Here is a 22,088-nt window from a genome sequence, read left to right on the forward strand (position 1 = left end):
GCAATTTGATCGTCGCGCCAAGGGTGCTTTACTCATTTGGCTTGGAGCGATTTTATCGTCGTGCCAGGAGCGCTTTACTCTTTGGACTGAAAACGCTTTGCTCGTTGTGCTAAGGGGCACTTTACTTTTGGAAGTAACAACTCCCTGCAAGATTGGGCTCATCAAGACCTTACCGCTAAGAGTACAACTTACTTGTATCTGAATTCCCCATGGAAACAAGGATACTCCGATTTGCGGTCAATCTGCCATGCAGGAAATCTGCGCTTCTTCAGAGGAACCCCCGTGAGGTTTGACTGCATCGAAGTCTTCAAAATAGTGAGCAATGTGCTTGGGTGTGGCTGGGTTTTATAGGCCTGCCACACCCCAAGATGGCCGTGCCTCTAAAAACCTGGGAATTGTAGTCCATTCATAGAATAACACTGATAAGTGCATCTTGTCCACCAATGTCCTGACCCTGCAGCTACATGAGCTTTACCACAGGGCAGGCGACGCTGATAACCACTTCTAGAACAAGAGGGGATGACAAGTGGTGCGCATGAAGTGCCGCAAATATGCGCAGCGGAGTTTCGGGCGGGACCTGGACTGCGCACAGCCTTATTCCTGACATTTATTCTATGACACACCAAAACACTATTTTGTACTTTAATCCACACTGTTACACCAGACCACTCCACTCTACTACACGGTACAAGACTTCCCTCATGGGAACAGTCCAGCCCGAACTGCCAAGCCAGGTCCTCACTGGACCGGAAACAAGCATCCTGGGACCGGTTTCAGGGTTTCACCCTTCATCGGCCGGGCTAGCTTGAATCAAGTGGCACAATGAGCACAACCCCCTTCTCCAGGCCTGTCAGAGTGTGTGCCATGTGGCTTCTTTTTATAGGTCTTAACATGAGCAAATACTTGGCTCTGCTGTATCTTGCAGCCCCCAGCACGCAGACACACATACACACACACTGCTAAAAATAAAACTTACCTGGGTCAGTCCATTTCAAGACGAGCTTACAAGCTTTTAAACTGCATGTCTTCCTCCAGCACCACACCAGAGCCAGTTGCATGAGTTTCTACCCTACCAGAAGCCAGGACAAAGTTGAAGGTCAACCCTTTTTAGGGTTGAGCCTTTGAGTGCATGCGCTAATGCATGCGTCTCACTTGTGAGACTTTGTTGTGTTCAGTAAAGGGCTTGGAGCCCGCCTGCCGCTCACCATTTGTTGGTTTGCGTGGCACTCTTCTTTACAGCCTCATAATTCATCAAGGCACGCCTGGCATAATTTCTGCTTCTCTGTGTGGCACAGAGATCAAGCACTAATTGAGTCAACTTAATTAGTGCCCATCCGCTGCTCCCAACGTGATCGAGGTACTATTTGTTCTTTTTATTAATTTCTAGTGCCCCGCAAACAGAAGGCTTGTGACTGGCAAAAACGTGCCCAGCAGGACAAACAAAATTGCAACGTTTTACTTTTAAAGCTAACTTTTTAATTTTGCCAAGTCGTCTTTTCTCAGTTTCCATGCATGTTTTCTTTTGCTCATGGGTGCTATCATCAAAGGATGACAGTTAACTTGTTCTAAATATGCGAGACCTATTGCATTGCAAATACTTGTTCTCTATTCTGACTTCTAACAGGTTAAAAGGGCATATGATTGACTTGCCTGAAGCTCCATCATCTGACATCCTGCACATTGTGACCAAAGTGCAGCATGTCAGATATGTATTGTGGTAGTGTGAGGCTGGGCTGTAACAGCCCCCGCCTGACACATGCACACTGCATCCCAGGGAAGCCCTCTTCTGCGGCTTATCTGATATTGCAGCTTTCAGATGCAAATAAACAATCTGTGAGATTGTTTGTTTTCATGTAAAAGTATAAGGGGTAAAGCAAGTAATTAGTGGCAGTGCAAGGGTGGGAGAGTGGGGGTCAATGCCCTGGTGCCTCCTACAGAGAAACCGCTGCTGGGATAGAGATGGTTTCATTTCTTCACTTGGTCTAGTAGAGAGGTACTAGACATTCAAAGGATCTAAACCTACTTAGAATGCAGGGCAGTCACAGATTGAAAAAGTGATGACAGTGTTGTAAATAATAATGGTCATGTAGAGAAATAGAGGACTTTGTGTTTAGTGCATAAGTATTGAACCTAGCAGTAAAAAGTGTCTAGGTGGCTCAGTTTATGATTGTTATGTTGAGAGAAGGAAGATTGGATGTTGTTGTTTAAGAGGAGATCAACTGATATTTATGTATGAAAGCCTGCACCATGGTTACGTGTTAGGTGGGAATATGAGGTGTTCATGATCTGTTGACTTGACATAGTCAAAGGCATTAATGAGGGCATTAACTGGGTGTGTGTTTGTTCCCAGGATATTATGAGTGATGCAGTAACTCTATTTCAATGGGTGAGTGAATACAAATGCCCTGAGAGCATCTTTTGTGAAAGCGATGCTCTCTGCATGGGACCAAAGACCTATTAGTTAAAAGGAGCATAGTGGGAGTCAAAGACATAGAATGCCCTTTAGGAATTGTACTTCTACATAAGTATGGTCTTGGTGGCTAAAAAGTGAAGTGGCAATTTATGAATGGGTGATCAAGGTGTAAATCAGATAATAGTAATAGGGAGGTGTACACGGTTGGGGTCAGAAGGATTGGCAATGAGATGAGGATGTGCCACTGAACTGGTGATAAGGACGAAGCTGAGGGGTCCATTAAAGGGGTGAAGGACTTCAGTAAGTCTTGAAGAGAGCATTTGTTTTCTTGAGATTGAAGTCACGGAGGACAATGAGGCTATAGAAAGGATACTTACTGTCAATCCACGATAGAACAGACAGCATTTAGAAAATGTCAAGTTGTAAGGGAGATGATAAATGAAATGCTACAGATCCATGCAGAGTTTACGTTCAAACATTAATTATATCTTGTGTAGCATGCAGTTATATACCAGCTCGCTTTTGAGTACAATTTATAACAGTATGGCTTTTCCAACCCATTTAATGGACAGCTTTCATAGAGGGCAAAACAGTATAAATGTCACGTCAAAATTGTCACCAGTTTCAAAATCATGACCGTTTGCCATTTACTTCCTTTCTTTCTTGGAAAGGGAACTCCCGCCACATTTTCAAAGTTATCAACAAATCGCTTCAGTTGTTCAGAACATCATGTGGAAAGATACTTACCCTCTTCCCGCAGCATACCACTACGGACCTCTACAGTATTCGTTTTGTTATTGATTACACAGGACCAGTTACTTTAACAAATCTGTCATGCTGCAAGTACTCCCCCAGAAACCAGACAACTCTGCAAAGGGTTTCTTACATCATTTGCAGACCTGCCAACTTGTGAACTTTTTTCCACCAGGTGACGATGGGGCATGACCATGAAGGGGGTGGTGCTTAGTGCAGAGCACAGCCCAAGACATGTCTAAATCCACAGCCTCGCAGCCAATGGCACCGCTTTTCCTGCAAACCCTCCTTATCAAAAAACAAAATCAAAGCTTTTGAGGCTGCTGCCAATGTCCTGGGAATGTTTCACACCTACGTACACGGTTTTTTTGTGGGCTGAGCTGAACCTCCAAATAATTATCCGGAAACCTGCTCTCTGCAGGGGGTTCCAGCTAATTGTCTTCCCACCGTGTGATATCAGTCCCTCTCCAGTGACCATGTGGTGAGGTGGCAGGTCTGCATTTGTATATATTGCAGAGATCAAAGTTGGGGGAAGAAAATTGTTTTAAGTACTATTAGGAGACTCAAGACATGAGCCACATCATATGAAGGTAGCGACAAAGAAAAGAGAAATATCTGTATGAATTAAGTTTTTTCTATGAAATCATAAACCTGCCTAACAAAGCCCAAAAGACACATGAAATATATGCTAATCTAGTTCTATACAAGCTATTATTTTGCATACATTGGTTACCCCCTGGTCATGTTCACAACCGCTGTGCTGCATGTAGCAATTTATACATGAAACCAACAAAGAATTTAGCACTGAGCGGCAATGAACTTTAATGTTTTCCCAAATGCATAGGTTCTTCTGCAAAGGAGGCCACGTTCAATTTAGTATGCATACAAACTTTCTAAAAGTAATATCATCAAACCGTTTCATTTGACCTCAACAGTAGCTGGATCCACTCACAAACAATGAAATGAAAAGAAGTCTGCATTATAATGAATTTGAGTTCAAGGAAAATAGGAGTGACACAGAATGAGAAAACAATAGAGGGGTGGGAGGTCCATGGGTATCAAGTCACAGGGAAAAGAGAATAATACCATTTTGCTATTATACTTACAATTCTAAATACAGATAAGGATCGACTGCCTCAATGTCCTCCACCATACCATGAGGAAGGGGATTTAGTGGGTTGATTCTACTGCACATTTAAAGTTTCCTCCAATAAGAGGATTTTCAGTTACCACCAAACTCAAAATCAGGCTAGCCTTTTTGTTTCTTACTCATTGATAATTGTACCTGTAGAAATACGCCCATTTCCTATATTCAGCTAACAGCCCTCTGATGTTAGCATACAACAGTCTTGTATTTTGAGGTCAGTTCATGCAGATCTTTATTATAGAAAGTAGCATTTCGTCTTGTAAATTTCACACTAAGTTAATATATGAATTTCGAAAAAAATGCTCAAATATAGCTATTGAACTTTTGGTTTAGTAGCAGCTAAAAGATCTTTTTGCAAGTATGGTCCATTCGACTTTCTGCAAGATATTTATTGGTATCATACATCCTTCGCTGCTTTTGGTCTTCGAGAGCATTATACGGTTTCTCCAGATCTGGAATATGTACGCCCACATTTTTCAAAAAGAGCACAAGGTGGGAACACAGTTCGGAAGTCCTACGAAACAAAAAAGAAAATGTGTAATTATAAGTTTATAGTTACCTATGATGTAATTTAATTTTGGACATGTGTTACCAAAATTATTTCGTGCTAGAGCGTAAACACATTTTATACAACTGCTAATATTTAGGAATACATTTTAATTCGTTAGGTTTCAGTTTATTCATTGATTTGTTTTCGGTCTTCCTAAAAATAGGCATTCAAACACAGAAAACACCGGGTTCCCTAAAATGGGTGCCACAGAAGTATAGGATTGTTTATGAATCTTAAACTAGACCCGTCCAATATTGGTCTCTCGGCATTCATAGAAACCAATGGAGTGTGTGGTTCAAGCGCTTCCATTATTAGCACCATAGCATGGGCAATTGCTGTACTCAAACTTAGCTTGATTGGTGCGAGGCTAACAGCAACTAAAACATCTTCCTGAATCAGAAACTCCTCTCCCAGATGTGCATTCCACAGCATACCTTTTACTAAACGAGTATCTTAGGGAAAGCTGATGATTGACCAGGAGTATGTGTAAACTTTAGTGCAGATTCTACATGTGTGCCCATTTGCCCCGCCATTAGGCACTGAGGGGCATACCTAAAGATAGGAGATACGGTTAGGGGCCCATTCCCTCCTGGGAATAGAGATGGCATGCAGGCTCTGTGATCGTAGCAGGACAACTTAACATGTTGCCTTGAAAAAGAGAGTGGGGAGGTTTTGTTGAGAAAGATAGTTGATATGGCAGAGGACATGCAATTGTGATGTCTTCAGCCACATCTGCATAGCTGTCGTGCATGCTACTTGGGCAAGGTGCTCCCAAGAAGGAGGATTGAGAATGTTTCGGGGCAGTGAAGATTTGCACCCTTTGTGAGCTTAACTGCTATAGGTGCAGTTTTATATCGTTGATTCTGTAAATAATACTAGATTCGTAACCACACTGGTACAGGAAAAAAGGAGGAGGGTTGAGAGATTTACCTGTCAACTAACATTATTGATATGAAGAAATCTAACTGAAATCTTGGAGTGAAAAGATTTGTTGCCATTTCATAAGTTCTGATGGTGTTAAGTACAGGTTCAAGATACAAGCAATTTGGTGTATCTGTTGTATCTGCACAGGTGACTCATCAGATGGCTCCTGAGCAACACCAGAAAAATAATCACACATGTCCTTTGCACCAGTTCGCTGGACTACTGAGACACTCTCTATGCCACAACTCACCAGACAACTACAAGCTATCCATAAAGCTGTAGCCAGACTCATCCTCAACTTTACACGCAAGACTCCTATCACTCCACACCTCAGGGAGCTCCTCTGGCTCCCAATACACAAGCGTGCTCAGTTCAAACTATGCAACACAGACCCAGGCTCTCTAAACAATGAATCTCTTTCCACTAACCAGTCAGACACCTCCGCTCAGTCGGACTCCAATTTGCACACATCCCACGCATACTGAGAAACAGAGCTGGAGCTCGATCCTTCTTGTTGTTGCTCCCACTTCATATCAGAGACGCCTTCTCTCTTCCAGAGTTCTTCTAAAAGCTGAAGACTTAACTCTTTGGGTAACCCTCCACAACGTCGTAACAAGGTCCATACACCTGCTCATCACAGGCTATCTTTGTGGGTGATAGCGTTATCTTCAAATATGCATAACATTAAATAACAATAATCAAAGTCTGTGCGTGGTAGTGCTCATTTTCCAATTCCTGGATATAATATTGCCTTGTGGACCATTGTCATTAAGGACGTCATGGACAGTTTTCAATCACTTCTACATTGGTCTCCAACTATGGACTCGTTGTTCATCATAATGTGATCAAATAACAATTTATATAATATCTTCAATATACCGAGATCCTTTCTCTTTCAAAATAAATACATCAATATTCCTGAATACTTTATGAAACTTTTGCTGCTGCTCTTGAAAAGCATGCAAGTGCAATTTCCCAACATCTTACTTCCCACATCTTTTTTCGATGTGCTTTTTTAGTGATGTTTTCAAAACTAGTTCCTTGATGGAAATAGGGTTAGCTTTTGAAGCCAAGCGTTAGAACTAGATGTTACCATGTTGCCCTGCAACTGCAGAAATCTGGTGTAGTGGGTTAAATTGAGCTACAGTCTGAGACTTGAAAAGCAGATTCATTATACGAACGTTTGTGTTGAGTACCACCTTTTCCCTTCTTTCCACTAGCCAATCTGCAAAGATATCTGTTCAGACCTATAAGAGTGCTGTTTTTTAATGTATAGCTAGATACTGAGACAGCATTTGAGGGGTAGGATAATAGAGCAGACTCAGAGTGATTTTTCAGTCAGAGGAGTCCCATCTGACAACTCCTCTTCCAGTGATTCTGAGGCAGGTGATGAGGATAGCCATGCTGTCCCTTCGCAAGCACTGTCTGTGCAGCAGGACAATAGAGGGTTAGCCCAACCCAGAGAGCAGGTGCATGTGGTGGCAAGCACTCAGACAGTGCTCTCTTGGGAGCTCCCCAATTTAGTTCAGCCCCAAATTCCACTGCCCAAATCGTATTGTGGAGACATCAAAATTATCTATTGCAAAACAACCTGGTTTTGTAAGGCAGGCACCTGCGTTTTTGGTCCTGGGCTCGGCAGCCATATAGGGAAACCTACCAAACCCAGACATTTCTGGAAACTAGACACCCGGTGGAGTTCATGGAAGTGTGGCTTGTGTGGCTTCTCCAAAGTTTTTTTATCCAGAATACCCTGAAAAGGTGAAATGTTGAATAAAAACTCAATTTGTTCTTTTCTGTCACACAAACTACAGAAATATACTGGGAGCCACAAAATTCCTACCACCCAGTGTTTCCCCACCTGTCCTGATAAAAACGCTACCCCACTTGAGTGCCTGTACCTAGTGCCTGCATCAGGAATGGAACACCCCAGGGTCAACAGTTGCCCTTATGTAAGGACTAACATTGACCGTTGTGTGATCCATTCCTGTCATGGGCACCAGGCCTACCCACACAAGTGAGGTACCATTTTTGCTGGGATTGCTGGGTGGAAGGAAGTTTGTGACTCCCCTCAGATTCCAGAACTTTACATTGCCGAAATGTGCAGCAAAAGTGTTTTTTAGCCAAATTTTGAGGTTTGCAAAGGATTCTGGGTAACAGAACCTGGTGAGAGCCCCACAAGTCACCCCATTCTGGATTTTCCCTAGATGTGTACTTTCCATAAATGTATAGGTTTGGAGGTTTCCCTGAGCTAGAGGCCAAAATCAACAACTAGGCACTTTGCAAAAAACGTGTCTGTTTTCCTTCGAAAAATGTGATGCATCCACATTGTGTTTTGGAGCATTTCCTGTCGCAGGCACTAGGCATACCCACACAAGTGAGGTACTATTTTTATCAGGAGACTTGGGGGAACACAGAATAGAAGAATAAGTGTTATTGCCAATTGTCTTTCTCTACATTTTTGCCTTCCAAATGTAAGTCATTTTGAGAGATGCCCTGTAATTCACATGCTAGTATGGGGACCCCCGAACTGAGAGATGTGCAAATTACCACTGTTTCTAAACTCCTCATTTTGTGTCCATTTGGAAATACATAGGTTTTCTTGATACCTATATTTCACTCTTTATATTTTACAAAATGAATTGATGTATGCCCAGTATACAACGAAAACCCATTGCAAGGTGCAGCTCATTTACTGGTTCTGAGTAGCTTGGGCTCTTGATGAACCTACAAGACCTATATATCCCAGCAGCCAGGGGGGCCCAGAAAACATAACAGTATATTGCTTTAAAAAATTTATCATTGTTGGAAAACGTTACGGAAAAAAACATAATCAGAAAGGGCTGTTTTTTTCAACTCAATTTCAATATTTTGTTTTTATTTTGACTGTTACCATAAGTAGGAAATTCTTTGAAGATTTACACAAGTGACCCCTTGTTGAATTCTGAATTTTGTCTACTTTTCAGAAATGTTTAGCTGTCCGGGATCCACCAGTGGTTTCATACCTATTTCTGTCACTAACTGGAAGGAGGCTGAAAGCACAAAAAATAGTAAAAATGGGGTATGTCCCAGTAAACTGCCAAAACTGTGTTGAAAAATGTGTTTTTTCTGATTCAAGACTGCCTGTTCCTCAAAGCTGGGAAGATGGCGATTTTAGCACTGCAAACCCTTTGTTGATGCCATTTGCAGGGAAAAAACTGATTTCTTTTCTGCAGTACTTTTTTCCCATTTAAAAAAAACACACATTTTAGCTATATTTTGGCAAATTTCTTGGTCTCCTCCAGGAGAACCCACAAAATCTGGGTACCTTTACAATCCCCAGAATGTTGGAAAAAAGGACACAAGTGTGGCATGGATAGCTTTTGTGCACATAATGTTATGGGCTGTCTAAGAATCAACTACCCCAAATAGCCAAAAAAGGTCTCAGCACGGTGAGGGGCGAAGGCCCAGAAGCTAAAGGGCTAAATTGCTATGGCCCCCAGGTGCAGATCTATAAAGAGCAGGAGCCATCGTGTTCTGCTTCAAAATGTATACCCAGATAATCTAATCAAGAAACAAACTCGATTTCTCTACCATAAACCTTAATTTTTCCGACAAGGGATGAGATGTCTACATTAACATAACCTTTGGTATCCTAATATTCATGGATAAATCCCCCTCTCTACAGTACCCTACAAATCTATCCAGTATTTTGTGCATTGCATTGTCTGCCCTGGATAGCAAAATTGCATCACCTGTGAACAGAAGAACTGGAGCCTAAATACTGGCAATAATTTGGACATCAAGAGCGGCGTCCCATAGATATTGTGCTACATCATTTAAATACAGACTAAAAAGGAATGGGGCTACTATGAAGCCACTCCTTTTTTCAATTGGTAAGGGTTTGCTACACTCACCATGCATCCCATAACTGACATTGACCATGTTGTTAATATGTAAACCCGCAATAGCCTTTAGAAATGCATTATCAATCCCCAAGATCATACATTGACATAAGATCAACAAAATAAGGTATAATGAGGTCTTCTTTAACTACTGTATACTTAAAACAGGTCATTACCTGAAGTACATACAGCTTGATTGACTGTTTCAACTTGTAACTGAAAGCAAGCTTGTACCTCAGTGAAAATGTTTTTGGCATCCATCCAGCCCTGAATTGGTTCGACAAAATCTTCCCAAATATCTTCCCGGCCCATCTAAATAGAATATTGGCTGGTAATTCAGTTGATTACCATGACTGCCTACTTTGTGTAGTGGTATAATAATTGCCAAATGCCAGGAAGATGGTACATTACTGTTTATCTGCAACAGCGTTAAAGACCCTTGTAAGAACACTAAACCAAAGTTTTGGGTTTGCCTAGTACAGATCTGTTGGGACTAGGTCAGGGCCCGTTACCTTATTAATGCTTAATGTCCATATCTCAGTGTTTTTCCTATAAAAAGCTTTAATACTTTGTGAAGGCATTAACGGTATTGCTTCTGCCTGAATTATCAGTTCCAATCAATTTCCTGAAAAGTGTTGACTACGCCACAGCTCCAATATGGCATTCTGGTTTGTTTACTACTCTCTCCCCTGTGTAAATTGTAGCCCTCCAAAATCTTTTTGAATCCTTCTTGAATGTGGGATCTTTTATCTCGCTCCACAGTCTATGCTGTGCTTCTAACCTTTAGTTCTTTATTAAGTTCTAATAATCTTTCCTGCACTGCTGGATAAATGTCCCCTTCAATTGATTGAGATGGCAAGTTATTAGTTTCAGTAAAACTTTGTGTGCCAAATTACAGCATTTTACATCATACAAGCTTCTATTATCAGGAATATCACATTTCTGGTTCATCTGCTAAATAGGGAACATCCAACGACTGCAGAACCACGACATCATTGTTAACGCAACCGGAACCACGCTTGTGTTAACAAGGACTCCCTTTTTCTCTGCCTTAACCACGCATGTGCTGAACAATGCAAATGTGTGGTTAAGGCACAGAAAAAGGGAGTCAGCATCGGGAGAGGGCAAGGGTCAGGTAAGTGGGGCTGGGGCAGGTTTGGGGGTAGTTTTTAGGGGTGGATTAAGGGCTTGGGGTGGAGTTTGTCAGGGTAGTTTTTGGTTTTTTAGGGGCAGGGTGGGGGGAATCGGGGTAGTTCTGGTTTTTAGGGACGGGGATTGGGCAGTTCTGCTTTTAGGGGCAGGGGTGGGGGTCGAGGTACTTTTGTTTTGGGGTGGGGAGGTTGGGGGATCGGGCTAGTTTGTTTTTTGGGGGTGGGGGATCGGGGTAGTTTGTTTTTTGGGGTGGGGTTGGTGGGTCAGGGTAGTTTGGTATTTGGGGGTAGGGGTACTTTGGTTTTTGGGGTTAGGGGTAGGATTAGTTTGGTATTTGGGGGTGGGGCCTGGTGGGTCGGGTAGTTTGGTTTTTGGGGGTGGGGAGGTTGAGGTTGTTTGGTTTTTGGGGGTGGGGGGCCAGGGTAATTTTGTTTTTAGGGGCAGGTAATTTTATTTTTGGGGTGGGGTCAGTTGTTTTTAGGGCGGGTGGGGGGTTGGGATAGGTTTTGGGGCTCAGGGTGGGTGGGGGTATCGGGGTAGTTGTATTTTTAGGGCGGATGGGGGATGGCATGTGAAAACCATGCATGCCGTTCCACACATGCCTTTACTAGGCATGCCTTTACAACGAAAAATCGTTGTTAAGGCATGAGTGGTAAGCCACTCGTGGAAACAACACGGTTGTTGTTCCGACCGAGTTGTTCAGGCATGTGTGGTTGGCGAATGCGTTGTTCCATCATACATTCCTGCTAAATAGGTTGGCAGTCACCACAGTATTTTTTATTTCATATAGCATTAAGTGGAAGGAAGCCAAAATTGTACCATTCTCATCCCTAGTTTTGTTTAAAATAAAGATTCCAAACATCTGCATTATAGTATTAAGTAGGCCAATTTCTCGGAGGTGTTCCCAGAGTATTGCTCTCCTGTCATTAGCTGGAAAAATTTCAAAATGGAACTTTACATGGGAGAATCCGGGGGCCCCATCTTCCCCTAAGGTGCATATTAAGGGGCTTCTTAGTTGCTTTCAACTCTCTTCATACTCTTCATCTCGACCCCATTTTTCTAGCTCTTCACATTGATCAAGAAGTAGTCAGTGAGTAGTCCATAGGAGAGGTTCTATCACCACAACTAAATGAGCTTTGTACCAAGGAATATGAGTTGGTTTGACCATTCATGAGTCGTAGCTCAGATTTTGTAAAAAAAAAAAAGGCTGTTAATGCGTTGCCCTTTTTATTTGTTTTTTCCCAGTTTGTGGAAGGTGTCATTATATTGCAGCACAAACATTCTTCAAGCACCTCGCTAATGGCAAAAACAAAATTGCTAAAATCCCCACAATTTATTAGCAGTGATAAAATCAATTTCTCTAATAAGGTCAACATATTTCTCTAGACTTTGTCAAATTTAGTGAACAGCAAGTGTCATCTGGAGGGCTATATACATTAAGATTATAAATGCTAACAATCTCATTGCTGACATTCATGAGTCTCACATGTGAAATACCAGCCTTTGAGAGGCCTACATAAACTTACTGTGGTTTAAAGTTCAATTTGCTTATGACCCACACTGAGAGCACCCTGTCATTAGTCTACCCTTTTGAAAATGTTTAGCAGGTTTATAAAATTCACTGTAACAATCCATAGCAATCTCTGTCATTGTGTATGTTTACTGTAAACAACAAATCCTGCAATGCCTTACAAACTTTAAACACTTCCCATCAAACCCTCTCTTTTCCAGTCTCAAAATATTCCCAAACAAAATTATTAGTACAATCCTCATTAGTATTGATCTGTTTTCTCTATACACGTGCCCAAGTCATCTGTAGCTTCTGTTATTGAGAGTTCAGTCTGACCTATCTTGGGCCCATCCATTACCTTTGTCTTTGTCGCCCAAGGCCGATGCGCACCATTGCCCATTTTAGACCATCATTATTTCCTTCACCATTTGGAATGCCTCCACTGCTTATTAGTTTAACCTTCCTTGAAACCTCCACCTAGTGATGAAGAGTTTTTCATACACATTCTCACTGCAAGGTGTCCTGGTGGGGATGTCTGCTGACAACCATTTGGATTTGTCTGTCTTTGTTAAAAATGGGGTTTCCAGTTGGCTAGGGTATGCACCTAAGCCAGGCAGAACCCACCCACTCTAGTCAGGGCAAAGGAGTTACACACCCAAGATAACCCCTGTTCACCCCCTTGGTAGTTTGGCACGAGCAGTCCGGCCTATCCCAGAGGCAATGTGTAAAGCGTTTGCAGAACACACTCAACACATGTGACGCACTATCCCCACCACAAAGGAAACACAACACCAAGTTATATACAAATAAACTGCATTATACACAACATCATTAGACCAAACACAACATGTCAAGAATACCCTGCTACCCAAGCAGTTGTCAAAACATTACACAGTATTCATACTCCAGAATAGCCAGCATTAGTCTCATAAAACACATAGGTTACTGGTCATCCTGCAACATAAGCAGTAGTCAGGTAAACATTCCCAAAATTCACATATCCGGGTAAAAGTACATATTACCGGAAAGGCATAAGGTCACAGTAAACAGGTTGCTAAAAATGCACTTGCCCTACCAAACATACCATCATAAGTGACGTCCGTCGAGGGTCACCACCCCGGCCTGCTTATGGGTCCTCAGCACCAGGGTAGGGGGGCCAGGTTGGAATGGGGGCCATCCAGTGAAGTCACCACACCACCCGTGAGCCACAAGCATGGAGAGGGAGCCCAGCAGGAATGAGGGACCTCCATTTAGGTTTCCCGCCCGCCCATGAGCCTCTAAACTACTGCAGGGGCCCAGTGGTAATGGGGGCCCCCATGAACAATAACAGGGAAAGGGGCTTGGCACATGGGGGGGCCTCTGATGAGGCTTCCACCCTGCCTGTGATGCTCACAGACTGTAGGGGGGCCCAGTGGTGCAGGGGGCCTCCGATGAGGCTTGCACCCCACCCGCGATGCGCCTGCACAAGACGTGGTAAGCGAGCCTCACTCTTCTGGGCCACAGCGGTTAATACACAAGAGGAAGGGCCTGCTGGTGCCCCAGGGGAGCTCTTTTCTGTACACCTCAACCCGGGGGTACCCCTAGGAGCACACTCGCTCCAGGCTTTGCACTCTCGTGCCCCGGGGCACCTCCACGATCACACTCCGGATGTGTTGTAACGCCACAGCCTGCCCTGGTCGCTGCATTGATTTTCTCCCTTGGCAAACATGGGTAATCGCTTTCAAAGTGCTACGTAAACAGAAGATAAGGCCTTTCAAGGTGCTAAGGGGATAGAGGAAAAGCACTCATCAGGTGCTCAGCTCCGACAAGAGCTTTCAAATATAGCACTGTCCTTGCGCTTGTAAAGCCAATAGTTGCAGAGGACTGGGGCCACAGCACCCAGCCCCTGGGGACACAAGTGGAGCACAGGACCTTGCAGGTCACAGGTCAGCACTGCAGCAGCAGTCCAAGGCGGTTCCTGGTGAGTTCCTCCAGCAGCATTCTGTGTCCATACCAGGTTTTCCAGAGTGTCTTTTTGTGTCTCTAAACATGGGGAAAGTCCCCTGTACTTATACTCAGTTTCACACATACTTACAAAAGAGGGGGAGCGGAGGTTCCAACTGGTTCTAGGAGTGTCTCATCTCTCCTCCAGCACAGGCTCCAGACATCAGTTGGGGGTAAAGGAGCCTTTTGTGTGAGGCTGGGGCACAGCCTTTACAAATGCAGGTGTGCCTCGCCTCTCCTTCTCTCAGCCCAGGAAGACCATTCAATATGCAGATGCACCTCTGTGAAACCACCACCCTCCCTGTGTACAGGATGTCTGAAAAGTATGCACGAAGCCCAGCTGTCACCCTGCCCCAGATGTGGATTGGAGTCAAGCTGCATAACACCAGAGTCATAAGCACAGAAAAATTATCACTTTCTAGAAGTGGAATTTCTATAATGGTAATAAAAAATCCACCTACACCAGTAAGCAGCATTTCTCACTACCATTACAACCATACCAATCATACCTATGCTACCCCTCATAAATCAGACAATATCCCCTAGTCATAAAGCAGGGCATTTCCAATGCAATCCTATGAGCAAGGCAGCACTCACAGCAGTGAGAAACCAAATTGGCTGTATGACACTACCAGGACAGGCCACACAATCAGGTACATGTCCTATCTTCTTCATACATAGCACCCTGCCCATAGGGATAGCTAGGTCCTACCTTAGGAGTGACTTACATGTAGAAAAAGGGGAGTTCCAGGCCTGGAAAGTAAATTTAGATGCCAGGTCCTGTGGCAGTAAACTGCACATGCAGGCCCTGCACTAGCAGGCCTGAGACAGATTTGAAAGGCTACTTCTGTGGGTGGCGCAAGCAGCCTTGCAGGCCCACTAGTAGCATTTAATTTACAGGCCCTGGGTATAGAGATACCACTGTACAAGGGACTTACAGGTAAATTAAATGTACCAATTAGGTGTAAGCCAATCATACCAACTTAAGAAGGGAGAGCACCTTCACTTTAGCACTGATCAGCAGTGATAAAGTGCTCAGAGTCCTACAGTCAACAACAAGAGGTCAGAAAAAAATAGGAGGAAGGAGGCCAAAAGTTTGGGGATGACCCTCCAAAAGGACCAGGTCTAACAGTCTTCTTTAAAATATGGGATGTATAGGTAGCCAATCTTTGAATACAAAGTTCATTTCATTCGTATCTTGTACCGATATAAAATAACCTTGTTCTGCCTGTGTGTCTTGATGGGCAGTTGCATAAATGAGACTGCACCCATCTGGTACTTGAAGAGACTTTTCTTAGAGACACAATTGCCAAGATCTCCTTCTTTCCCTTGTGGTTCTTTTGTCTTGCCCACATTTACTCTTGGTGGGGCCTCACTTTTGTTGTTGTCATAAGTCCTCATTGTTTGATTTGTGATTTTCCTATCATTTCATCATTGACATTCACGAAGTGACCCTTGTCAGTGAATGCTTGTTAGAAATTGGGTCTCTAGTTGGCAGAGGTACATACCCTTACCCAAATAGGAACCACAATCCTAGTCAGGGTAAGTCACACACAGTCCAAATTATCCTGTGCCCACCCTCTGGAAGCTTGGCACTGAGCAGTTGAGCTTAACTTAGAAGGAAATGTGTAAAGTATTTGTGCAATAAATCATACAGTAACACAACGAAAATACTCCAAAAATACACAACAAAGGTTTAGAAAAATATAGGATATTTATCTGGTTAAATTATGGTCAAAACTATAAAGATTCAATAAGCACAAGTTGAGATATCACTTTTGCAGATTAAAAAAGTCTTAAATCTTAGAAATCAACAGTTGTCTCTTGTTTGTACAAAGTATCTGGTGTGCATAAAAAATAACACGCACGGAGACTGCAGAGGAGGAGATGCCTGCAAAAATAGGGTGTGCGTCGGATTTTCCAACGTGGCACAGCCGATGCGTCATTTCTTTCCACTATGCAAGGGGCTTTGCATCGATTTCCAGTGTGCAGTCTTGCTTCCTCACTGTGATGCGGGGATCTATTTGACGACCAGGGACGATGTGGGGAAAATCCTTGGCATGCGGGAAGAAGTCACAGGCATTGCGTTGATCCAGTAGGTGATGTGTCTAATTTTCTGTCGCAAGGCAGGCACTGCGTCAATTCTTCACTCGGGAAGTTCGGCTGCGTCATTCCGATTCGGCTGTGCGTTGATCCGGTAGGGCTGTGTGTTGAATTTCCCATTGCAAGGCAGGCGCAGCGTCAAATCTTCACTTGGGAAGCCGGGCTGCATCGTTCCAGTTTGGCTCTGCTGCGATTTTCTCGTCACAAGGCAGGCTGTGCATCATTTCCGGCAGGCTGTGCGGGATTTTCTGCACACAAGAAGTTTCCTGAAGAGATGAAGCCTTTTTGGCCCTGAGACTTCAGAAAACAGGAGACAAGCTCAATCCAAGCCCTTGGAGAGCACTTCTCAGTAAAGTCAGAGGGCAACAGGGCAGAAGGGCAACAGCAGGGCAGCAGTCCTTCTCAGCAAAGCAGTCCAGATGAGTGCTTTGGGCAGCCACGCAGTTCCTCTTGACAGGTTGCAGATTCAGGTCCAGAAGTGTCTGAGTTGGTGAGGTCAGGGACCCAGTTTATATACCCAAAAATGCCTTTGAAGTGGGGGAGTCTTCAAAGAGTGGTTTTGAAGTGCACAAAGGTCCCCTTTCTGTACAGGTCTGTCTGCTAAGGTCCCAGTAGGGGGTTTGGCAGTCCATTGTGTGAGGGCAGGCCACTAGCCTTTGAAATGTAAGTGTCAGGCCCTCCACCCATCCAGCCCAGGAAGACACATTCAGTATGCAGATGAGTCCAGGTGCGACTGAGTATCCTGTGTTTGTGGTTGCCTGGGTAAAATGCACAAGGAAGCTGTCAACCAACCCAGCCCAGATGTTGTTTGGAGACAGGCTGTAAGGCACAGATAGATTTTAAGGGCAGAGAAATGCTCACTTTATTAAAGTGACATTTTTAAAATAGTAAAATAAAATCCACCCTCACCAATAAGCAGGATTTTGTATTACCATTCTGGCCGTATTAAATATGACCTGGTTACCCCTGTCTGATCAGAATCTACCACTCATTCAAACAGTATATGAGGATAGCCCTAATGCTATTCTATGAAAGGAGCAGGCCTCACAGTAGTGGAAAATGAACTTAGGGGTTTTCCCCTACCAGGACATATAAAACACACAGGTACATGTTCTGCCTTATACCTACACAGCACCTTGCTCTATGGGTTACGTAGGACCCACCTTAGGGGTGACTTATATGTAGAAAAAGGGGAGTTTAAGGCTTGGCAAGTACTTTTAAATGCCAAGTCGAAGTGGCAGTGAAACTGCACACACAAGCCTTGCAATGGCAGGCCTGAGACATGGTTAAGGTGCTACTTATGTGGGTGGCACAACCAATGCTGCAAACCCACTAGTAGCATTCAATTTACCAGCCCTGGGCACATGTAGTGCACTTTCCTAGGGACTTACAAGTAAATTAAATATGCCAGTTGGGTATGAGCCAATGTTACCGTGTTTTTAGGAAGAGAGTACATTCATTTTAGCACTGGTTAGCAATGTCCTAAAGCCAGCAAAAGAAATGAGGTCAGAAAAAGAAGAGGAGGAAGGCAAAAAGTTTGGGAGTGACCCTGCAGATAGGCCAATTCCAACATTGCTCTAGGTTCTACATCTTCGTTGTATTTAATGTGGTCATTTATATCACCTTTGGGAGTGTTTCTGGAACCATTGTTAAAGCGCTCATGGCTAATTGTGACAATTCAGTCATGGTGTAATCAGGGGTGACTCCTCTGATATTGCAGAGAAGCGTCACCCCCAGCCAGCAGCAGCAGCTGCAAAACTTTCACAAGAAAATGATAATAAACTATGTTTATTATTGTTTTCTTGTAAAAGGGGTAGGGCCACGGGCAGTGGGAGGGATGGAGCACTCCCCCCTCAGTGCGCATTTATGTTTGGCTGGCCATCTAGGGTTGGAGACAGCAGGCACTATGCCTCTCACTTTGCCTCAGAGCGCCCTGGCTGCTAGCAGCATGAAAGCAGTATTAGAATTGGACGCAGCGCAGGCTGGGAGTCTGTGCCTGCAGCGAAGGACCGAGGAGCAGATCGGAGCATTGCAACGAGAAAGGAACGTTTTTTAAAGAAAAATGATTTTATATGCTTTTGTCATCCCCTCCCTCCTGCCACGCGCTGCATCACCCTGCCGCTTTTCTCTCCCGTGAGCCACCACTGGGTGTAATTAATTATGAGTTCCGTTACCATACCGGAATCATTTTTAGCCCTTGTACTGGTCAGTACTTGAAGAAACTTGTTATAAATGCTAGAATAAAGCCTGTCTCCCTCAGCGATTTCTCCATTAATAAAAGCATAGACTTCAATACTCTATGATTGATGCTTAGAGTGTCTGAGACAATAAGATCTTGTCTATTTGCAGTTCTTGGAGAATCTGTTTTAGGTTTTCTATTGGCCTGGCATGGCCAGGAAGATTGCATCCCCAGAGAATAGCCCCAGACTACTACTGTCAAACATAGCTACAAGTATAGTGTCAGATTCCGAGTGCACTAGTGATTCTACGGTTTTGGTTGAACACATTCTCTGTTTTACATCATCAGGTGTATCTGAAACAGTAAAACTCGACCCCGTTGGAGAACTTGTTACAGAGGAAAAATTTGCTTAGGTTAAAAACGTTGTTGGCAATAGCAGCTGTTTCTAGGCTGTAAAGCCTGGAGCTATCTTCTGGCTCAAAGTACACATTGTCCCTTATGCTTGGCTGCTGTTTAAGGCTACCAGTCTATAATGGAACAACCACCATCTCTGCACAGGTGACTCCTATGGGATTCCTTGCTACTAAACCTGACATCCTTTGTGTGACATTCCCCAATCTTTTGCCTTTGCTCCCTAATTTTTGCTGAACTCGTTTTTTTTGCCATTAGGACTTTGTGTACCAATGCTAAAGTGCTTATGCTATATCCTTAAAACTTGGTACAATTAGCCTACGCCTAATTGGCATATTTCATTTACTTGCAAGTCCATAGTAAATGGTACTATCTGTACTCAGGGCACAAAAATTAAATGCTTCTCAGGGCTGTCACCACAGCCTGTAGTGCAGTTTTAAACTGTCATTTTGACTTGGCAAAATAAACTTTTTGGCAGACCTAAATCTCCCTTTACAAAACTTAGGTAGGACCTAACCCCCCCCTAGAGCAAGACACATGGGGCCTGATTACAACTTTGGAGTTGGTGTTAATCCGCCCCAAAAGTGACGGTAAAGTGACGGATATACCACCAGCTGTATTCCGAGTCCATTATATCCTATGGAACTCGTAATACGGCTGGTGGTATATCCGTCACATTTGGGACGGATTAACACCTCCTCCAAAGTTGCAATCAGGCCCATGGTATTTAAAAAGTAGGACGTATTAAAGTCTTACCTGTTCTGACAGTGAAGGAATTCACTGTTTTAAGGCCTATCTCTTCCAAAAACTAACACTGGGTTACCTTATTACATTTAATGATAAATTCAGATTGGGAGCAAATAGAGAAATAATGTTTACACTCAAATTAAGGTATGGTAAAGTCGTATTTTAAGTTACAATTTTAAAAATGGTACTTTTAGAAAGTTGCCATTTTTCTGCCTGCCTGATCCAAATATCCCTTTACCCTGTGTCTTGGGTCACATGCTTGTGAATGAATCTGCTGTTATGGGTTATGCATTGCTTCCAGACAGTGAGACAGAGGAAGCCTAGGTGTGAGGAGAGAGGGTCTTCCTGACAGGGTGGCTAGGGAGGAGCTGTGCCATTACATTCCAAAGGGCCCTGCCTGCAGCACATACAAAGGAACTGGATACCAGGCCTGCACATGTCTTTGCCACCCTAGACAGTTTGTAGCTAATCCAAATGGAGGGAAAGAACTGACTATAATTGATTTGAGGGGCAAGTTATGTAATTCCCCCCACACAAAGGCTGACACACAAAAGACTTTCAGAATCACCCATCAGAACACTCCTGGAACTGTGGAAAATTCAGAATAAGGACTGTCCTGCTGCCAGGAGGGCTGCCCTGCTGCTGGAAGGACTGCCTTGCAGTCTGATGAAGGAAGACTGGACCTGTTTGCCTTGATCCCAGGCTAACCAGAGTGACTCCAATGGTCAGTTGACAGATCTCCTGTGTGAGCTACAAGGACAAAAACAATTCTAGATGCTTGCCCTGCACAGCTGACCAGCACTAACTGGACCTGGCTGAGCCCTGCTGCTGTCCTCTGCTGGAGTGAGTCCTGATCCCCAAGAGGAACCCCTCATAGACACTTGGCTTGTATCAGAGTGCACTCCTCCCTGCCTAACTGAAGATTCTAACAGATCCGATGCATAGCAACCCAGGATCTCCCAAAGCTCCAAACTGAAGCCTCCACCAAAATTGGAGCTAAGTGGCGTAAAACCTCACAGGGCCATGCCACAACCATTCCATCTGAGAGATTTACTGGATCGAATGCATGTGCAACACAAAGCCACGCAGTGCTGACCCTATGGCTTCCTCTCACCTGACACCAAGCAATGCAAAGCCCATCAAAGCCTCAGCGTGAAGTTGAAAGCTACATCAGATCTAATGCCCAGTGAAACAAAGTCTTGTAAAGTAACGCCGTGGAGACCTTGCATCAAGAACATAAGGTACCACTCCCAGCATGCCAGAATTGATGCAGTGCCTGGCCTGCACTTCATCACAGCTTGAATTTGTTACTTTGTCCCAGTCCAGTGTGAACAGATACCCGCAGCTGGCTTTGCACCTTTAGGTACTATTTCTACCTAAACCTTTAAAAACTCATATCTTTGGTTCTACTGTTTGGATTTTGATCGTTTTGATGTCATTTTATTTATTAAAAATGATTCTATTGTTCTAAAACCAATCTATAAATAAATCAATCAATTACTTGTTAAGCGTGCTACTCACCCGCTAGGGTCTCAAGGAGCGGGGTGGTGAGCGGATGCTACTGCTCGAATAGCCAGGTCTTGAGACGTTTCCTGAACGTCAGGAGGTCCTGGGTCAGACGTAGGTTGACGGGGAGGAAGTTCCAGGTATTGGCAGCGAGGTGAAAGAAGGATCTGCTGCCGGCTGTGGTACGATGGATGCGGAGGACGGTGGCGAGGGCGAGGTTGGTGGAGCGGAGCTGGCGGGTGGGTGTGTGGAAGCTGAGACGCTCGTTGAGGTAGGCAGGGCCTGCGTAGTGGAGAGCCTTGTGAGCGTGGATGAGGAGTTTGAAGGTGATCCTCTTGTTGACGGGGAGCCAGTGTAGGTCTTTGAGGTGGGCTGGGATGTGTTCATGGCGTGGGATGTTGAGGATGAGGCGTGCAGAGGCGTTCTGAATACGTTGAAGTTTCCTCTGGAGCTTGGCCGTTGTTCCCGCATAGAGTGCGTTGCCGTAGTCCAGTCTGCTGCCGACGAGGGCGTGGGTGACCGTTCTTCTGGTTTCAATGGGGATCCATCTGAAGGTCTTGCAAAGCATGCGGAGGGTGTTGAAATATGAGGATGAGACGGCGTTGACTTGCTGGGTCATGGTGAGCCATGAGTCTAGGATGAAGCCAGGGTTGCGTGCGTGGGTGGTGGGAGTAGGTGCGTTTGCGAGGGTGGCAGGCCACCAGGAGTCATCCCAAGCGGAGCAGTTGGAGCCGAGGATGAGGATCTCAGTCTTGTCCGAGTTCAGTTTGAGGCAGCTCATCTCCATCCAGTCGGTGATGGCATGCAGTCCATTGTGGAGATTGATTTT

General features: G+C 44.2%; 1 protein-coding gene across 1 annotated transcript in view; it reads right to left on the reverse strand.

Moving 5' to 3' along the window:
* Nucleotides 1–3,963: 3,963 nt before the first annotated feature.
* Nucleotides 3,964–22,088, reverse strand: part of SPATA17 (spermatogenesis associated 17) — a 629,329-nt gene continuing 611,204 nt past the window's right edge. The window contains exon 10 of the mRNA XM_069233882.1: nucleotides 3,964–4,827. Coding sequence (XP_069089983.1) covers nucleotides 4,747–4,827 — 81 coding nt within the window. The 3' untranslated portion in view covers nucleotides 3,964–4,746. The remainder of the gene's footprint in view (nucleotides 4,828–22,088) is intronic.

This window comes from Pleurodeles waltl, chromosome 5 (genome assembly GCF_031143425.1).
Source record: "Pleurodeles waltl isolate 20211129_DDA chromosome 5, aPleWal1.hap1.20221129, whole genome shotgun sequence".
Lineage (NCBI taxonomy): Eukaryota > Metazoa > Chordata > Amphibia > Caudata > Salamandridae > Pleurodeles > Pleurodeles waltl.